General features: G+C 51.0%; 1 protein-coding gene across 5 annotated transcripts in view; it reads right to left on the bottom strand.

Moving 5' to 3' along the window:
* Nucleotides 1-12170, bottom strand: part of BICD1 (BICD cargo adaptor 1) — a 65257-nt gene extending 53087 nt beyond the window's left edge. For 2 of the 5 annotated variants that reach the window (XR_009550722.1, XM_060194626.1), the window contains exon 1: nt 11843-12167. Coding sequence is in view for 4 of the 5 variants with exons in the window: in XM_060194626.1 (XP_060050609.1) it covers nt 11843-12052 (210 nt within the window). In the remaining variant the exon portion in view is untranslated. Of the gene's footprint in view, nt 1-11842 lie in introns of all 5 variants that reach the window. The other 3 variants (XM_060194625.1, XM_016191970.2, XM_060194624.1) reach the window with 2 other exon arrangements.
* Between the last annotated feature and the right edge of the window lie 6532 nt (nt 12171-18702).

The following is an 18702-nucleotide window of genomic DNA, read 5'->3' as shown; positions in this document are numbered from 1 at the left end:
ATCTGGTGCTTGGCTACAGAGGGGAGGTCTGAGCTCCTCCCATGTTATTAACACCCACACCTCAGAGCATGACTGGGAAAGTCAGCTGAAACACACAGGGGTGGAGCTGGGCGGTGATGCACCTGGTTGAGTGCACATATTAAAGAGCACAGGACCTGGGTTCAAGGCCCGGCCCCACCTGCAGAGGGGAAGCTTCAGGATTGGTGGAGTAGTGCTGCAGGTATCTCTCTATCTCCCCTTCCCTCTTGATTTTTCTGTCTCTATTCAAAGTAAATAAGTAAATAGATTAAAATCTTTTAAGAAAATGTATCAACACACACACAAAGGGGAATGACTGTGGATTACACAAGCACAGATGACACCATGGAGATGATTTTAAGAGGAGTTACAATAGATAAGATTTTTCTTAAGGCTAAAAGTGAAATGATACAGAAGGCCAGGTGGTGGCACACCTGGTTGAGCGCACATGTTACAATGCACAAGGACCGTGGTTCAAGCCCTTGGTCCCCACCTGCAGGGGGAAAGCTTCACAAGTGGTGAAGCAGAGCTGCAGGTGTCTCTCTGACTCTCTCCCTCTCTATCTCCCCCTTCCTCTCAATTTCTGGCTGTTTCTATCCAATAAATAAAGGTAATAAAAAATTCATTTAAAAAGTTATGACACATCAAAAAAAAGCTCACTCTCACAAACAGAGAGGCCAGGGAACCACACCACTAGGCTGAGATGGTGCACTCAGCAGACTGCCCATGCCACCATCCACAAGGACCCAGGTTTGGGGGCACTGTGAACAGGGTAGCTTGATGGGCAGCAAAGTTGGGTCGTGAGGTCTCTCCATCTCTCTCTTCCCACTTCTAACACTCTCCCCCCTTTTTTATTGGGAGTTAATGGTTTACTGTACTTCAAACCATTGCTGACGTGTACAGATTCTCATCCCCCCATGAAGGATGCCAGCAGAACACTCTCACCTAGGTCTCCCTCCACCCTCATAAACCAGGACCCCAAAACCCCCACCCCTCTCCCTGTCTTCCCCAGACTCCTTTACTTTGGTGCAATACACCAAACCCAGTACAAGTTCTGCTTTGTGTTTCCCTCTCTGTTCTTATTTCTCAACTTCTGTCCATGAGTGAGATCATCCTATACTCATCCTTCTCTTTCTGGCTGATCTCACTTCACATGATTCCTCCAAGCTCCATCCAAGATGAGGTAAAGAAGGTGAATTCATCAAGCTGAGTAGTATTCCATTGTGTATACAGACCGCAACTTTCTCAGCCACTCACTCATTCCCACCAGCAGCCTGTTAAAGTAGGAAAGAGCCAGAGAACACCTAAGGAAGTCAGGTGCTGTTTCTCTTATCTGAGAAAGAAGAGGGAAAAAGAAGGACAACTACGAGAAGACTTCCCTCATACATGGAATCTTATCTGAGAAAGAAGAGGGAAAAGGAAGGACAACTACGAGAAGACTTCCCTCATACATGGAATACAGAGAATTGAAACGCATGAAATTGAAAAAGACATGTACACGCGAACACACATCAACCCTAACTACACCCTTGGGAGAACTATGGTGGTTACTGCGCTGCCCCGTCACAATCGCCAGGGAGCCTGACAGGGTCATCTCCCCTGGACCTGCATTCAGACTTCAAGGAAGCTGGGCAGGAGGACAAGAATGGGTCGACGCATTCTCCCCCTGTTATTGTACAAATAATTATACTGTCACAATTGATTAATAGCGCTTTGGCAGTGCCTGGTGGGAATGGAGAGTCAGAAGCACCCCCTCTCCCTTACACAGGAGAGCATATTTGAAAGTTACATTATGAAAGTGGGGAAGGTGGGTCAACATAGACGGACAAAACAAGTCATGTTATGACCTGCCCCTCAAAGAAAGAATGCAGAGATTGAGGCCTCCCTGGTACAAGTTGACATATTGAAACAAAGAAAGATTAATAGTTAAACTGTACCAGACCTAGATGAGCAGTGGTCCACGACTAGGCAAAGATCCGTATGCCCCCCACAGAAGATTAATGATAGAAATAGCCCTCCGCAAAAGTCAAAAACAATTCTGGGTATGACCTCCCCTGAGAACAGGGCAATACTAAGTATTGTAGCATTCTTTACAGTAAAAGGGGAGTAACATATAGCCTGCCAAAGCCACAAGACTATGATGCTTATTGCTACTTCCTTATGAGCTGGTTGTTTAGGCAACCTGACTGTAACCTGAAAAAAGTATAAAAGCTAAAGCAGTTTCACTATTAAAATGAGTCCAGATTCACCCTCCAATAGAGTGTGGTGTCTATCTGTTCTCCCTTGCGCTGACTCCTGACCCACCGGGGAGGTTGCCTTCAAGACTCCTGACCCTCCTGCTGCTCATCCACTGTGGTGGTCCGCGGCAGGTTACCATTGCGGGAGACACACAGAACTCTGGTGGTGGGAGTGGTGTAGAATTATACACCTATTATCTTGTAATCTTGTAATCACTACTAAATCACTAATTAGAAGAAGAAGGAGCAAAAAGCCCGCCAGGAGCCCCAGACTCGTGCAGGCAGGAAGTCCAGTGGTAATGGCAGCCAAGCAGTCATGACTTGCCCTGACTGAGAAGCAGGAGGGAGGAGGGTTTGCTGTGATGCCTGGGGTGGGGTGGAGGCTCAGACACTGAGGGCCAGCCCCACTCCAGGCATGGGAACGCACTGGCAGGGACCCAGGAAGCAGCCTGCACTCTGTGTTCACCCATCTATGAGTCGCTACTTTGCACCACCTCTTCTGACTGTGGCTCCATGCGGCCTCCTGGCTCTGCCCCAACACTTCCCTCAGGAGACCCCAAATGTGAACTCAGCTGGGGAGGTGGCTCAGCATCAGAGCATAGGACTTGCATGCCCCAGAAGACACAAGTTCAATTCCTGACATCACCCTATGGCAGAGCTGAGCACAACTCTGGTTTCTCATTTTCTCTTTGTCATAACAACAAATGCAGAGGGCTGGGATGACAGCAAAGGACTCTCCTGCCTGAGGCTCCAAGGTCGAAGGTTCAATCCCTAGCACTACCATCAGCCAGAGCTGAGCAGGGCTCTGGTGTGCGTGCGTGCGTGCATTTATGTGTGTGTGTGTCTGCTTTTCTCTGTATCTCTCTTTCTCACTAAAATAAAATATTTTTAAAATACAGGGCTGGGGAAATAAGGTAATGGTTACACACCAGACTTGTACACCTGAGGTCCCAAAGGGTGCAGGTTCAATTCCTGGCACCACCTTGTACCAGAGCTGAGCAGAGCTCTGGTCTTTCCTGTTTCTCTCATGAAAACAAGTAAACACATTTTTAATAGTGAATAAATAAAATAAATAAAAAGGATTCTTTAAAAGACAGCTCCAAAGGTGAGAGACTCCTCTGGCTCTGCTTGCTGGAGCCAAGCGCCCGGTGAAGGGTACCTAGCAGTTGGCATGGGGGAAGTGGGGCACAGGACTTGGCTGAGGCAGAGACAAACTCAGAAGCCCACAGACCTGAGAGTGGAGACCACAGAGGAGAGGGGAGGTCATGCACCGAAGGGAGATGCTATGTGCAGCTGCCCAGGTGGGTGGTCCCATCACCAAAACTGCTAAGAAACCCTTGGTTTGCTTTCATATTTTTTTTTTACTATTTATTTATGTAATCCCTTTTGTTGTCCTTGTTGTTTTACTGTTGTTGTAATTATTGTTGTTGTTGTTATTGACATCGTCATCATTGGATAAGACAGAGAGAAATGTAGAGAGGAGGGGAAGACAGAAAGGGAAGAGAAAGCTAAGACACTTGCAGATCTTCTTCACTGCCTGTGAAGTGACTCCCCTGCAGGTGGGGAGCCAAGGGCTCAAACTGGGATCCTTACGCCAGTCCTTGCACTTTGTGCCACCTGCATGCTTAACCCACTGCGCTACCGCCCGACTCCCTGCTTTCAGATTTTATGATGTATTCATTGCTGGGGCTGAGCAGTGCTGCATCAAGTACACCGCACACATTACAGTGTATAAGGGCCCAGGTTCAAGCCCCCACTCCTCATCTGCAGGGCATAAAGTGGTGAATAAGTCCTGTGTGTGTGTGTGTGTGTGTGTGTCTCCCTATCTTACCCTTCCCTCTCAACTTCTGTCTCTATTTAAAATACATATATATTTTTAAAAAGATATATTGGGGCCGGGTGGTGGTGCATCTGGTTGAGTGCACATATTACAATGCTCAAGGATCCGAGTTCAAGACCCCAGTCCTCATCTACAGGAAGAAAACTTCATGAGTGGTGAAGCAGGGCTGCAGTTATCTCTCTCACTTTCTATTACCCCTTCCTTCTCAGTCTCTGGCTGTTTCAATCAAATGAATAAAGATTTCCTTAAAAGTTTAAAATTTTTTTAATTAAAAGATGTATTTGTTGCTTTTTTAAAAAAAAAAAAACCTTATATTTATTAATGAGGAAGAAGATAGACAATCAGACATTACTCTGCCACATACAATGCCTGAGGGTTCAAAGCCTGATCCACTGACTGCACTCCCCCCGCCCGCCTCCCACAAACACACACACACATACACACACACACACACACACACACACACACACACACACACACGCCTTTTACTTGCCTATTCCCTTTTTTAGCCAGAAGCTGCTAAACTCTGGACTCTGGTAGTGCTGGGGATTGAGCCTGGAACCTTTACAGCCTGAGGCATGAGCCTTTACAGTCTTCCTGTGGCACCACTGCACTGTCTCCCCAGCCTTTCTTCTTTACAGTGAAAGAACGAGAGTGAGCCCAAATTGCTGCTCACCTCAGCTTGTGGCAGTGCTGGGGCTTGAAGTGGGGGTTTCAGGGTGTTGGTAGCCCACCCTTAACTTCACAAAGTGATCCACACAGAAGCAAAAGGTGTCTTCACCACCCTGTGACAAGGATAAGTTCCCCCCCTAATAAAAAAGAGTCCCTGAATCAGTTCTCAGGGCCTCTGCATGAAGTAGCAAAGCAGAGACACCAGAGACCCTGATCCAGCACCACATGCACAGCCCAGGGACCCTTCCCCAGCTCCTGCCCATGTCCACTTGGTCTCCTGCCAGCCCTGGGGGCATAGGCTGTGGCCACACAGCATGAGAGCCAGCTCTGGTTCTGCTGGTCATGGAGCCTGGCCACCTGCCAAGCATCAGCCATGCAGCCGCCCAGCACAGCGTCACAAGATGCCCCCACCCGCAGCAGCCCTGCCTTCTGCACCCACTGGCCCTGCTGTCCTGGGATAGGCCTGTCCCCAGCAGTACTGCTGCCCCAGGCTCTGACTCCCACCCGAGACAGTAGGCCTCAGATGCAGTCTGCTCTGGAAATGTCCACAGCTTAAAAGACCCCACCAGGACAATGCTGAGCAAAATAAGTGAGGAGATGAAGGACAACTCCCAATGGCTTCACTCATGCGCCTTCTGAAGAACTGAAACATGGACATGAAAAATAAAACACAGAAGCAAGCAAACTGTTTCTGCCACTGGTGAGAACCTTGGAGATGAGCTTTGGGAGGTGGGAGAGTGGAGACACAGAACTCTGGTAGTGGCTGTGGTGTAGAACTAGACCTTGTAGTCTCACAATCTTGTCACCCACTATAATAAAAAAAAATAATAAAATAAATAAGGACCACGGTCTGGGAGGTGATGCAGTGAATAAAGCATTGGACTCTCAAGTGTGAGGTCCTGAATTCAATCCCCAGTAGCACATGTACCAGAATGATGGCTGGTTCTTTCTCTCTCCTTTCTCATTAACAAATAAAATCTTAAATAAATGAATAAATAAGGACCCACCATGAAATGAAAGCCCCAGATTGCAGAGTATGGCAGTACCATAGATTCCTGTGATATTTAAAGATGAGAGCATGAGAATGAGGGGCCAGGAGCCAGCTCAGCAGGTGGAGCACAGGCCTTGCTGAGGAGCCAAGCGCAAGGACCAGCATAAGGATCCTGGTTTGAGCCCCCGGCTCCCCACCTGCAGGAGAGTCGCTTCACAGGCTGTGAAGCAGGTCTGCAGGTATCCATCTTTCTCTCCCCCCTCTGTCTTCCCCTCCTCTCTCCATTTCTCTCTGTCCTATCCAACAACAACAACATCAATAACAATAATCACTACAACTACAACAAGGACAACAAAAGGGGGAAGAAAAAGAGGCCTCCAGGAGCAGTGGATTCATGGTGTAGGCACCGAGCCCCTGGAGGCAAAACAAAAAAACAAAGAAGTAAATTATGTTTGCCCAATTCAAGCTGTATATGAACAGCTTCCAAAAGCAAATGTTGAGCAGCCCAGGAAGTGGCACAGTGGATAAAGTGTTGGGCTCTCAAGCGTATGGCCCCTAGTCCCACCCCAGATAGCCCATGTGCCAGAGTGATGCTCTGGTTCTCTGTACTGCTCCCATTAATAAATAGATATTAAACATTTTAAAAATAAAGCTATCCCCAGAGGCCAAGTGGTGATGAACTCAGTTAAACACACACATTATCATGTGCAAGGAACACTGCGCTACCGCCCAACCCCCTTTGTTTTTTGTGTTTTTTTTAAATTTTTAAATCTTTTTTAAATATTTATTTTATTTATTCCCTTTTTTTGCCCTTGTTGTTTTATTGTTGTAGTTTTATTGTTGTTGTCATTGTTAGATAGGTCAGGTTCAAGCCCCTGCTCCCCACCTGCAGGGGTGACTCTTCACAAGCAGTGAAGCATGTCTGCAGATGTCTCTGTCTCTCTCTCTCTCCTCTTTCAATCTTTTTCTCTTGTCTATTCAATAAAATAGGGAGGGAATGGCTACTGGGGGAGGTAGATTGTAGTACCAGAGCCAAACCCCAGAGATAACCCTGGTAAGTTATCTTTAAAAAAAAAAAATTACTAGGAGTCAGGTGGTAGCCCAGTGGGTTAATCGCAGGTGGTGCAATGTGCAAGGTCCGGCATAAAGATCCCAGTTCGAGCCCTCCACTCCCCACCTGGAGGGGAGTCACTTCACAAGCGGTGAAGCAGGTCTGCAGGTGTCTATCTTTCTCTCCCCCTCTGTCTTCCCCTCCTCTCTCCATTTCTCTCTGTCCTATCCAACAATGATGACATCAATAACAACAACAATAATAACTACAACAATAAAAAACAAGGGCAACAAAAAGGAATAAATAAATAAGTATTTAAAAAAAGAAATAGTTTAGCCAGGCAGCAGTGCATCAGGTCAAGCACACACACCACAGTGCACAAGGAACCAACCGGATTCAAGCCCCTGATACTCACCTGCAGGGGACAGATTCACAAGCTGTGAAGCAGGACTGCAAATGTCTCTCCCCTTCTCTATCTCCCCTCCCCACTCAATTTCTGCCTCTGTCCAAAATAAATAAAGTTAAAAAGAAAAAGGGATTTTCACGGTTTAAAAAATCTTCCCGGGAGTCGGGCTGTAGCGCAGCGGGTTAAGCGCAGGTGGCGCAAAGCACAAGGACCGGCACAAGGATCCCGGTTCGAACCCCAGCTCCCCACCTGCAGGGGAGTCGCTTCACAGGCAGTGAAGCAGGTCTGCAGGTGTCTATCTTTCTCTCCTCCTCTCTGTCTTCCCCCTCCTTTCTCCATTTCTCTCTGACCTATCTAACAACGACAACAACAATAAAACTACAACAATAAAACAACAAGGGAAAAAAAAGGGAATAAATAAAATAAATATTTAAAAAAGATTTTAAAAAAAAAGAAAAAAAAAAAAAAGAAAATCTTCTCAAGTGCATGAAGGAAAGCCCAGTGTCCAAGGACTGCTTTGCAGTTGGGAGCACAAGTCTGGCTGTGTGCAGGCCCAGCTCATCCAGTAAATAGGGAGAAAATAATGTGACGGTCAGCAGGTGAGCCCACAGGACACTCTCTGACTGAAGCTCCACCCACAGGGAGTTGGAGAGGCTGCAGTGGGAGGCAGCTCCAGGTCTACAGGGCAGGGCAATGGGTCTGAACCCCAGGGCCAGACTTAGAGGGAACCCAGTGTCAGGTTGCGTAGCAGGGGAGAGAGAAGAGACCAGGAACTCGTGGCAGAGCGGGAACGCAAATCTTTATTCACGCGGATGCGCCAGAGTGGGGTGTGAGCACAGCGGTTTAGGCCACGTGGAGCTAGCAAAATGGCCTCCTCCCACTATGCCTACCAGCCCTTCTCCAGGTCTTCTCCGGGTCAGGACGCGGAAGAGAAAAAGAGCGAAACTGGAACAGCAGTGGGATTTATAGGGTAAAGACGGAAGTGGCAAGTCAGGAATAGGATTGGCTATGAAAGGGGGTGGAGAGAAGCAAAAGGCAGGCATGCTGGGAAGGTGGAAGCATTCTTAGCAACTGTTGCGATGGTTTTAACTGAATTAGCAATACCCTGAAGGAATAACGTGGAGGGGATATTTTAGGCAAAATGATGATTATGTAAGCAGAGCAGGGGGGCTGGCTTTAAGGCCCAACATCTCCCCCTTTCTTTTTATTTAATGGCCATAGTATCAGGAATGTGGGGTGCTTTTTGAGGCAGGGAGTCTGATAGGACAAGACACACCTTTGGGGTTACTACTGTCCCTTCTTGCTCAACCTCTCGGTAGAGAAAGAGACTAACAGGATTGACACACTCCTCAGGTTCAAGCCCTGCCAAACTCAACCACATCCTCACAATTTCCCGACAACCCAGGAGTGGACTTGGGACACTGTGACCAGCTGCAAGCTCTCCCAGTCTGTGCCAAGACGCTGAGTCACTCCCCATTCCAGGGACTGTTGAGACAGTTCACCAGGTAGGGTTTGAGTGCAGTTGCCACGTGAAAGTTCCACTGCAACAGGGAAGCTCCATTGCTGTGGTCCTCCCCCTCCCCCCGGTGTGTGTGTGTGTGTGTGTGTGTGTGTGTGTGTGTGTGTGTGTAAGAAAAAGAGAGAGAGAGGTAGCCAAAAAGCAAAGAGGTGACATCAAGTGTGTGGTCACTACCTGCTCTGCCAAAAAGGTCTCTAACCCTTGGCAGCATTTTTTTTTTTTTTTAGTTTAAAAGCCCTTAGCCTTAAACTCTCGGCTATTTTTGGTGTTGACATTGTCTGAGGAGTAGGGCTCTCTCAACATAGGCTGGTGCAGACAGCCCAAACATGCAATCAGCTGGAGCCGCCCAGTGAAGCTCAGGATGCCAGCACCTGGCCAGGGGAGCCTTCCACCCCCACCCTAGCTTCTGAGGAGGCCCCGGATGCTGGCCAGACCTCGGTGTTTTGGGGACAGAATGACAGGGCCCGGAGGCAACCCAGGACAGCAGGTCGGGTGCAGAGCTGCCCTTAGGAAGCCACCAGGAAAAGTGCTGCTCCCATCCTCTCTGGAAGGAATTAGCCAAGAGGACAAGCAGATGGACCACTGCTGGTCACCGCATCCTCTTCATGTATCCACAGCTGGCCCACTTGCTTCTCCAGACCCTGCTGGGCCTCCCTGTGTGCTATCAGAGCGGCAGAGCGCAGCTTTCAAAATGGCATCTGTGACCCACCACAGGGCACACCTGCGTATCCTCGATGGCTATAGATTCTCTGCTCAAACGGGAAAGACTGAGAATGGCACGAGACTCCAGGGCTGGCGAGATAGCTCAGCTTGGAGGGCGCCTGTTCTATCATGGGTATGACCCAGCTTCAAGTCTGGCCCCCACCACATCGAAAGAAGTTTCAGTGCTGTAGTGTCTCTCCTCTGTCTCTCTGGAAAAGTCAGCCCAGAGATGTGGGGTCCAGGCAACGACAAAACAATACTACTAATACTCACAACTGAGGCATGCATTGCCCGTTATTTTAAGGTCAGTTATCAGGGAACAGACCAACATCACTATGACACACTCAGGGGCATAGTTCCTCGCCTCATATACCCTCTGATGGAAGCACACAGTCTAAAGAGCCTAAAGTGGGACATATGGGTCTACACACAGCAGCAGCGCCTAGTGAGCAAGGCCAGGCCCCGCCACACAGAACAGAAGAGGTCCAGATGCGCATGGACATAAACAGGGCGGGTACTTGGGCCACGGCTCTGCAGTTCCCAGAACACGCCTTCCTCCTTTTGCTGCTGCAGCTAAGCACAGGGGCCCAGACAGCCTGTCCACCCTGGGTCTCTCCATCCCTCTCTGAGTGGGCCAGCACGCCCCAGCCCAGTCAGGCCAGAAGCCCATCCTGGAGCCACATGCCCCTGCAGGCTGAGGTCTGGCCTCCCTCCCCATCCAGGCCAAGCAGTGCTGATGGGAAAGGTGGGGACAGCATCACCCAGAACCCCTCTCCTGGCTTCCAAGAGCAAACATGTCGGCCAGCGAGCTCCCCAAGGTGGAATCGACCACTCAGCCCACCGACAATGGGGACGCCCATGGTTGCAGCCCCAAGCCAGCAGCCCCAGGTGACAGCCCGAGGCCACCACCTTCTCAGCCATGCCTCAGAATTAAGCAGGTAGAGCCGGGGAGGGGTCATATTACCACGCCAGGCACAGAACTGGACCTGCATGGCGCTTGGATCTAACGTGAAATGCCACTTTTAACTGTCAACACAAGATCAGACTCCCCCCCATACAAAGCGTTTCTGAGGGCTTTCTATGCCAAATTCAGGGCTGGTGTTTAAAACACTGAGGGACCTGAAAATGAAGACCTGCTGGGCAGGAGAAGCCGGAGTGGACACTTGAACAAGGGACAGTCACCAGCCAGCCATAGCCCCTGGAGGGGAGGGGTCTGGCAGGGAGGGGTTGAGAGGCAGAAGAGCCGCCCCCCAGGGCTTTCACAAAAGGACCAAGGCTGACAGGGGTCACAGTGATTCCTCTATCAGTGCCCCCATGCTGGCCTCCGGGACAGACGCCAGCCATCTGCCCACTCTGCTGGGGGCCTGCTCAGGGAGACTCCCTGGGTGACAGCCTTGTTTATCTCCTGCAGCCCCAGAAGCCAGTGGGGCGGGCGGATCCCCAGACGCAGGGAGGTGGCAGTGGAGCACCCTGTCACCCCCACCCAAAGCACAGTCAACAGAGGCTGAGTGCTGGGCCCACACACAATGGACCTAGCTGGGGAGCCCACTGCAGGCCTAGAAGTCAGGCCCCCCCAGCCCCAGCCCCAGCCTTAGGGGTTGCTCCCTCCCCCAGGACAAGGTCCAACTTCCACCCCATCTTCTGGGTGCTCTTGTGAGCAGTGGAGTATGGAAAATGGGCTCCTTCACCCCTGGGCCAGGCACAGCAGTGGGCCCCCCAGCCCCAGGTTGCAAGGGGCTCTGAGGTGCCCTGGGCTCACCCGTGTTCCAGGTGCTGCAGCTTCCTCGGGCCCAGGGTGCAGAGTGCAGAAGGTGCTGGGGAACCGGAGTGTGTAGGGTGGGGGTCCCCGAGGTGGGGGAGGTTTCGTGGGAATGGGCTAACACCTCTAGAGCCCTGCTTGAGCATGGTGCGCTCACCTCCCCATACCTAGATGTGTGTGAGTGTGTGTATAGAGTGGGGTCCCTGGGTTTGTGGGGTGGGGTCCCATGGGGTGCGTCCCTGGGTGTATATGTAGGGTTGGAGTATCCCTAAGCTGGGGTCCCCGTGGTATATGCGGGTTCCCCGGGTTGTGTATGGGGTCCTATGAGGAAGCCCTAGAGGTGGGGTTCCCAGGATGTATACGGTGGGCTCCCTGAGGTGGGGTCCCCGGCTGTGGGTGGGGTCCCCTCAGCTGGTGGTGGCCCGTGGGTGGTGCTCTGGCGGTAGGTGCGTCCCAGGTTGTGGATGGGTCCCGGGTGGGGTCCTGGCCTGTGTGAGGTGCGGTTCCGGCTGTGAGGTTGTGAAGGAGGTCCTGGGTGACCCTCCGGGCGGGAGGGTGCGGCCTTGCTTTGAGGGGGGGTCTCGATGGTTTGGCTGAGGTGGTCCGGGCTGCGGGTGCGGCCCGACTGAGGAGTCCCCGGCCCTCACCTCGCGCAGCTGCTCCAGCTCCCGCCTCAGCGCGTCGCGCTCGGCCTCCAGCTCGTCGTACTGCTGCTTGAGTGTCAGCTTCTCCTCCAGCACCACCAGCCCGTACTCGGCCGCCTGCAGCTTCTCGTGCGTCGTCTCGCTCAGCTCGCGGCTCAGACGCTCGATCTCCGCGCGGAACTGCTCGGCCGAAGGCGCGGGCTCTGCGGCCATGGCCCCGCACCTCACCCCGCTGCGCGGGACTCCATGCCGCCCGCCGTCGCAGTGCCCCTCCGGGAGCGACGCGGATGCGGGCGCGGGCGAGGGCGCGGGCGCGGGCGCGGGCGCGAGCAGGAGCGCGTGCACCGGCCGCCGGGGGCGGGGCCAGGAGGCACTGTGTGCGGGTCCGAGGCGTGGGGGCGGGAGGCTGGCGCGCGCAGGGCGTGGCGTGAGGGGGCAGGGCGGAGTCAGGTGTATGGGGCGGGGTCAGGCGCACGGGCGGGGCATGACTGGGCGTGGCGTGACGCATGGGGCGGGGCGTGACCGGGCGCAGAGGGCGTGGTCTGACGCGCAGGGCGTGTCGTAGGGGCGGGGTTAGGTCAGGGGCGGGGCGGGGCGCACGGGGGAGGGATCAGATGTAACGTGGAGGGGTCTTCATGTGGATTGGTTTTTGAAAAAGGCGGACCATGAGCGGGAGAGGTGTGATGGGGAGGGGGTGATGGGGAGGGAGTGATGGGGAGGGAGGAGCGTGGTGGGGTGGGGGCATGATGGGCAGGGGACGTGCTGGGCAGAGAGGAGCGTGATGGGGAGGGGGAAGAGTGATGGGGAGGGAGGGGCGTTATGGGAAGGGAGGGGCGTAATCGTGATCGGGAGGGAGGGGTGTGATGTGCAGGGGCCGTGAAGGGAAAGGGAGGGTGTTGGGGAGGGGTGTGATGGGGACGGCTACGATGCGAGAGGCTGTGTGCGCATCAGAAGGGTCTTGATGAAGGAAGGGTCGTGGCGGGGCTGGGGGCGGTGGCGGGGTTCCCAGGTCATCAGGCAGGAGGGGTCCCCATGGGCGTGGCAGGGGTGTAATGGGGGAACACCTCGCTGTAGCGGCCTCGCAGCCCGGCTCCTCTCCCCCAGGTGCTGACCCCCCCCACCCGGCATCTGCGGTCAGCACCTTGGGGCGCCGCCTCCCCTTCCGCCTCCCTCAGCCGGGAAGGGGACTCCAGGGGCCGGTGGGTAGGAGGAACTGATACTGGCCTCCCACCACAGGCCCACAGCCTGGCCTCCAAATTTATTTTGTTTATTGTTTAGTTTATCTTCTCTTTAAAATTTAATTATTTATTTTTGATAGAGACGTTCAGCAGGAAAGCGGAAACAGGGAGAGACGCTTCCCTCCTGCAGGTGGGTACCAGGGGGGCTTGAACCCTCGTCCTTGTGAATGGTAATGTGTGTGTGATCTACTGACTGCGCCAGCGCTCCAACACAGGGGAAAGCTGTGACAAGCAAGACCTTTATGTACCTATTAATTTTTCATTGCCACTAGGGTTATTGCTGGGGCTCGGTACCTCCACAAGGAATCCACTGGAAGCCATGTTTTCTTTTTCTTTTTTTTAGAAATGCCTTTTTTTGTTCTTTTAGATTTATCCAGGAGAGAGAGGAAGAAAGAGAACCAGAATATCCCTCTGTCACGTGATAATACTGGGGATTGAACTCAGAACCTCATGTTTGGAAGTCCCCTCTTGTCTTCCCCTCCTCTCTCGATTTCTCTCTGTCCTATCTTACAACAACAACAGCAATAACAACAATGATAAACAACAAAGGCTACTAAAAGGAAAAAATGGGCCTCAAGGAGCAGTGGATTTGTAGTGCAGGTACTGAGCCCCAGCAATAACCCTGGAGGGAAATAAAATAAAATAAAAATAATATATATTTATATAGTATATACACTATATTTTATATATTTATGTATACATAATATATATTTATTACATATATGACATATATATAATTATTATTTTCTTGGACAGAGCCAGAGACATCACAAGGAAAAGGGGGGATAGAGCAGGAGAAAGAGCGACACTTGCAGCACTCCTCCAGAGCTGTGACGTGTCCCCTTACAGGCTTGAACCCTGATCCTTGCACCATGGCGATGGGTGCATTCTACTGGGTGTGCCACAGCCCAGCCTTTTTCTCTTCTTTTCTTTTCTTTCTTTCTCTCTCGTCTTTCATTCCTTCCTTTCTCTCTCTCTTTTTTACAGGACAGAGAAAAATTGAGAGGGCAGGGACTGATAGAAGGAGAGAGAAGACACTCTCTGCTCTGCTCTGCCATCCATGGAGCTTCCCCCATTGCTGTACAGGGTACTGCCATGCAGTGCCAAGACTTGGACCCAGGTCCATGTGCATGGTAACGTGTGCTCTTCTGGTGACTGTCTCCCTGCCCCAAAGCTCAGTCCTTGGAGAAGGGGAGGGAAGGGATGCAGTAGTTGAGAGACAGCATGTGTGAGCACTGCCCATAGCTGCGTATTTAGCTGCACACATCTCACCTGGAAGCCATACACACAAAACAGAAGCTGTCAGGCAGGTGCCGCCCGGGGAGCTCAGGGTCCTGGGAACAGCCCTGGCCCGCGTGGACACCCCTGCTTGAGCATACATTTTTTAAAAATTTATTCCCTTTTGTTGCCCTTGCTGTTTTATTGTTGTAGTCACCATTGATGTCATTGTTGTTGGATAGGACAGAGAGAAATGGAGAGAGGAGGGGAAGACAGAGAGGGGGAGAGAAAGATAGACACCTGCAGACCTGCTTCACTGCTTGTGATGCAACTCCCCAGCAGGTGGGGAGCTGGGGGCTTGAACCGGGATCCTTACACTGGTCCTTGTGCTTTGCGCCACCTGTGCTTAACCTTGAGCATACATTTTAATGTGCAAGGCCCAGGTGATAATCGTGTGTAAAGATAAATGCAAATATTTGTACTATATCTTTAGGCCATCTATCAATTCTAAGTTTAAACCCCCTTCAATTCCAGCGTTTGTATGGCCTTGAGGGATTTTAAGCTTTTCACTACCTCTTCCTACCCCCTGGTCCTCCCAGATTCTACTGTGAATCATTACACTGCCACCTTTCTTTGTGTACTGTTACAGTATAAAAGAGAAACTCCTGTGGTCTGGAAGGTGGCACAGTGGATAAGGCATTGGACTCTCAAGCATGAGGTCCTAAATTCAATCCCCAGCAGCACATGTACCAGAGTGATGCCTGGTTCTTTCTCTCACTCCTATCATTTCTCATGAATCAATAAATAAAATATTTTTTAAAAAGAGAGAAACTCCAGGCAGTAGCTGGGCGGTAGCGCAGCGGGTTAAGCACACATAGTGCAAAGCATAAGGAGCGGCTCAAGAATCCTGGTTTGAGCCCCCGGCTCCCCACCTGCAGGGGGATCACTTCACAGGTGGTGAAGCAGGTCTGCAGGTGTCTATCTTTCTCTCCCCTTCTCTGTCTTCCCCTCCTCTCTCCATTTCTCTCTGTCCTATCCAACAACAACAGCAGTAACAACAATAACAACAAGGCCAACAAAGTGGATAAAACAGCCTCCAGGAGCAGTGGATTCATAGTGCAGGCCCTGAGCCCCAGTGATAACCCTGGAGGCAAAAAAAGAGAGAGAGAGAGAGAGAGAGAGAGAGAGAGACTCCACTGAAATAAGAGGCCCAGAAAATGTATATAACATGAGCTAATTCTGGGTCAGGCACCAATAAGCTCCATTTTCCTGCACCCGGGGTGTCGTGGCTTTTTTTCACTGACTTCCCTTTTCCTGGGGTTCAGTCCCTCGGTCCCCAATGGCAGGGAGGAAGCTTCACAAGGAGTGAAGCAGGTCTACAGGTGTCTCTCTGTCTCTCTCCCTCTCCCACCGTCTCTTTCAATGTCTCTCTGTCCTATCAAATAAAAGGGAAGAAAAAAAAATAGCCATTTGGCCTATGGGTGGGGGAGATAGCATAATGGTTAGGCCAAGAGACTCTCGTGCCTGAGGCTTTGTAGTCCTAGGTGCAAACTGCCCCCCACCCATACCTCCCTCCCTCCATACACACACCACCACCACAAGCCAGAGCTGAGCAGGTCTCTGGTTAAAAAAAAAAAGGGGGAGAAGGGCTGGTGCATCTGGTTGAGTGCACATGTTACAATGTGCAAGGACCGAGATTCAAGCCCCCAGTCTCCACCTGCAGGGGGAAAGCCTTGTGAGTGGTGAAGCAGGGCTGCAGGTGTCTCTGTCTTTCTCCTGTGGGAATTTAGCAAAACTTGGTAACTGAAAGATAAATAGATATAGATTCTAAAAACACAAGGGTTAAGTAAAAGTACGTAATTACAAAACAGACCTGAGTTCCCAGATAGAAGAATGACTCAGAATTTGGGGCTGTTACCAACTGCAGACCCTTGAGTCTGTGAAGTAAGAGATAACCACAGGCCAGACCTTGGGAAAACGTCTCCCGGAGCCTGGAGTCAGGAAAAGAGATAACCAAAAGGTTGTAAAAGAAAACCCCCCTCACTTCCCCCATACGTATGTAATAGGTAACTACAATTGTAAAACTGTCATGTAATCAATCACTATGTAGAGCTGAGCTTTGTCATGTAGGCTATGTATTCTGAGCCCTATATAAACCTTAGTAAAACTTAGGGTGGGGGTCGAGCACCTAGTACAGCTGTGTCTGTGTATAGTCTTCAGCCCTAGCCCGGCTAGCAATAAAGATTGTGCTTTCTGCATCACTCTTGTCTCTTGGTGTCTTCCTTGGATAACCGGACCTAACACTCCCTCTCTATCAACCCCTCCCTTTTCAATTTCTGGCTGTCTTTATCCAATAAATAAACAAAGATAATAAGAAAAAAAATTTTTAATGTCACTAGGAGTAGTACAGTCATTGTGCAGGGACCAAGCCCAGAGAGATAGAGAAAGGTTATGCAAACTGGCTCTCCTACCCAATGCTCTGAGGTCCCAAGTTCAGTTCACAGCACCACCATAAACCAGAGCTGAACAAAGAAAAAAAAAAAAAAAACCCTGGTTCCCATTAAAGGCTGTTTAAGTTTTTCTGGTTTGCATTAAAGATTGTTTAAGTTTTGGGAGTTGGGCAGTAGCGCACCAGTTTAAGCGCAGGTGGCACAAAGCGCAAGGACCAGCGTAAGAATCCTGGTTCAAGCTCCTGGCTCCCCACCTACAGAGGAATCGCTTCACAAGTGGTGAAGCAGGTCTGCAGGTGTCTGTCTTTCTCTCCCCCTCTGTCTTCCCCTCCTCTCTCCATTTCTCTCTGTCCTATCCAGCAACATTAATAATAATAATAATAACCACAACAAAGATTTTAAAAGGGGGGCAACAAAAGGGAAAAAAGCCTCCAGGAGCAGTGGATTTGTGGTGCAGGCACTGAGCCCCAGCAATAACCCTGGAAGCAAAAAAAAAAAAAAGTAAGACTAGTAAGACTAGAGGGACAGATGATGGATGGCCAGGTAGAATGCACACATCACCATAACCAAGGGCCCAGGTTCATCCCCACCTGGGCAGGAGGTAGTTTCACAAACAGTGAAGCAGGGCTGCAGGCATCTCTCCTCTCCCTCTGTTTCTCACCCTCTATCAAAAAAATAAAAGAAAAAAAGAGAAGGGAAAACAAATGGTTTCAGGGATTCATGGAATTGTGCAGGCATCAAGCCCCAGCAACAACCCTAATGGTAAAAAAAATAAGTAAGTCAGGTTAGAAAGATAGCTGGGGGGGGGGGGGCGGTGGGGCAGGGGAATACATAGAATAATGGTTATGCAAAGAAACTCTCCTGCCTATTGCTCTGAAGTCCCAGGTTCAATCCTCTTGCACCACCATCAGCCAGAGCTGAGCAGTGCTCTGGTAAGAAAGAAAGAAAGAAAGAAAGAAAGAAAGAAAGAAAGAAAGAAAGAAAGAAAGGAAAGAAAAAACTCACCAAGTAGTATGTGTACTTGTCAGGCTAGAGGTGCTGGATGAAACTTTGGTGCTGTGGGGTCTCTCTCTCTCTCTCTCTCTCTCTCTCTCTCTCTCTCTCCACACTTCCCTACTCCCACCTACCTGTCTGTCTCTCTCCCCACAGTCCCTTCCTATCGACCTGTATAAGGGAGCAGTGAATCACGGGGACACGAGCCCTGGCTCTGTCAGTAAAATAACTTCCCAGCGCCTCTGAAACTGATTCAGAAGCACAAGTGAGTGGGAGTGCAGTGCTCTGAGCTGCCCCCCCCCCCCGCCCTCTCACCCGCTGATGGGGGTGTTGGGGCGCCCACGTATCCAATGCTCCTCCATCTGCTGCCACCTCCTGGCAGCAAAGCTGCAGTACACCCCTAGAAGGGGAGGGGAGAAGCAGACCCAGGCACATGCTCCCTCCAGCAATAAGCATTGCTGGGGGAGGTTGAACCCAGGGACTAAGCATCCCCGCTGTGTGTGTGTGCTCTACCTGGAAAACCACCGCCTGGCCACAGCATCTGCTCTCTGGCTGAGCCACGAGCCAGGTCACAGAACACTGGACAGCCAGGGCGGTCAGCAGGGGAACTTGCAGGAAGGTCCTGCTGGCTGTCACACGGGCCAGTGGGCAGATCGTAGGACTTGCATGCCTGAAGTCCTGGGTTCGAGCTCTAGCACTGCATATGCTGGATGGTGCACTGGTTTCTCTCAGCAGAGATTTTTTTAAATTTTTAATATTTATTTATTTCCCCATTTGTTTCCCTTCTGTTGTTGTTGATATCATCGTTGTTGGATAGGACAGAGCAATGGAGAGAGGAGGGGAAACGGGGAGAGAAAGGTAGACACCTGCAGACTTGCTTCACCACCTGTGAAAGCGACCCCCCCCCCTGCAGGTGGGGATCCGGGGCTCGAACCGGGATCCTTACGCCAGTCCTTGCGTCTAA

This window comes from Erinaceus europaeus, chromosome 7, assembly GCF_950295315.1.
Source record: "Erinaceus europaeus chromosome 7, mEriEur2.1, whole genome shotgun sequence".
Lineage (NCBI taxonomy): Eukaryota > Metazoa > Chordata > Mammalia > Eulipotyphla > Erinaceidae > Erinaceus > Erinaceus europaeus.
Note: the sequence above shows the minus strand (reverse complement) of the source record. Positions and strands in the feature narration are given on the sequence as shown.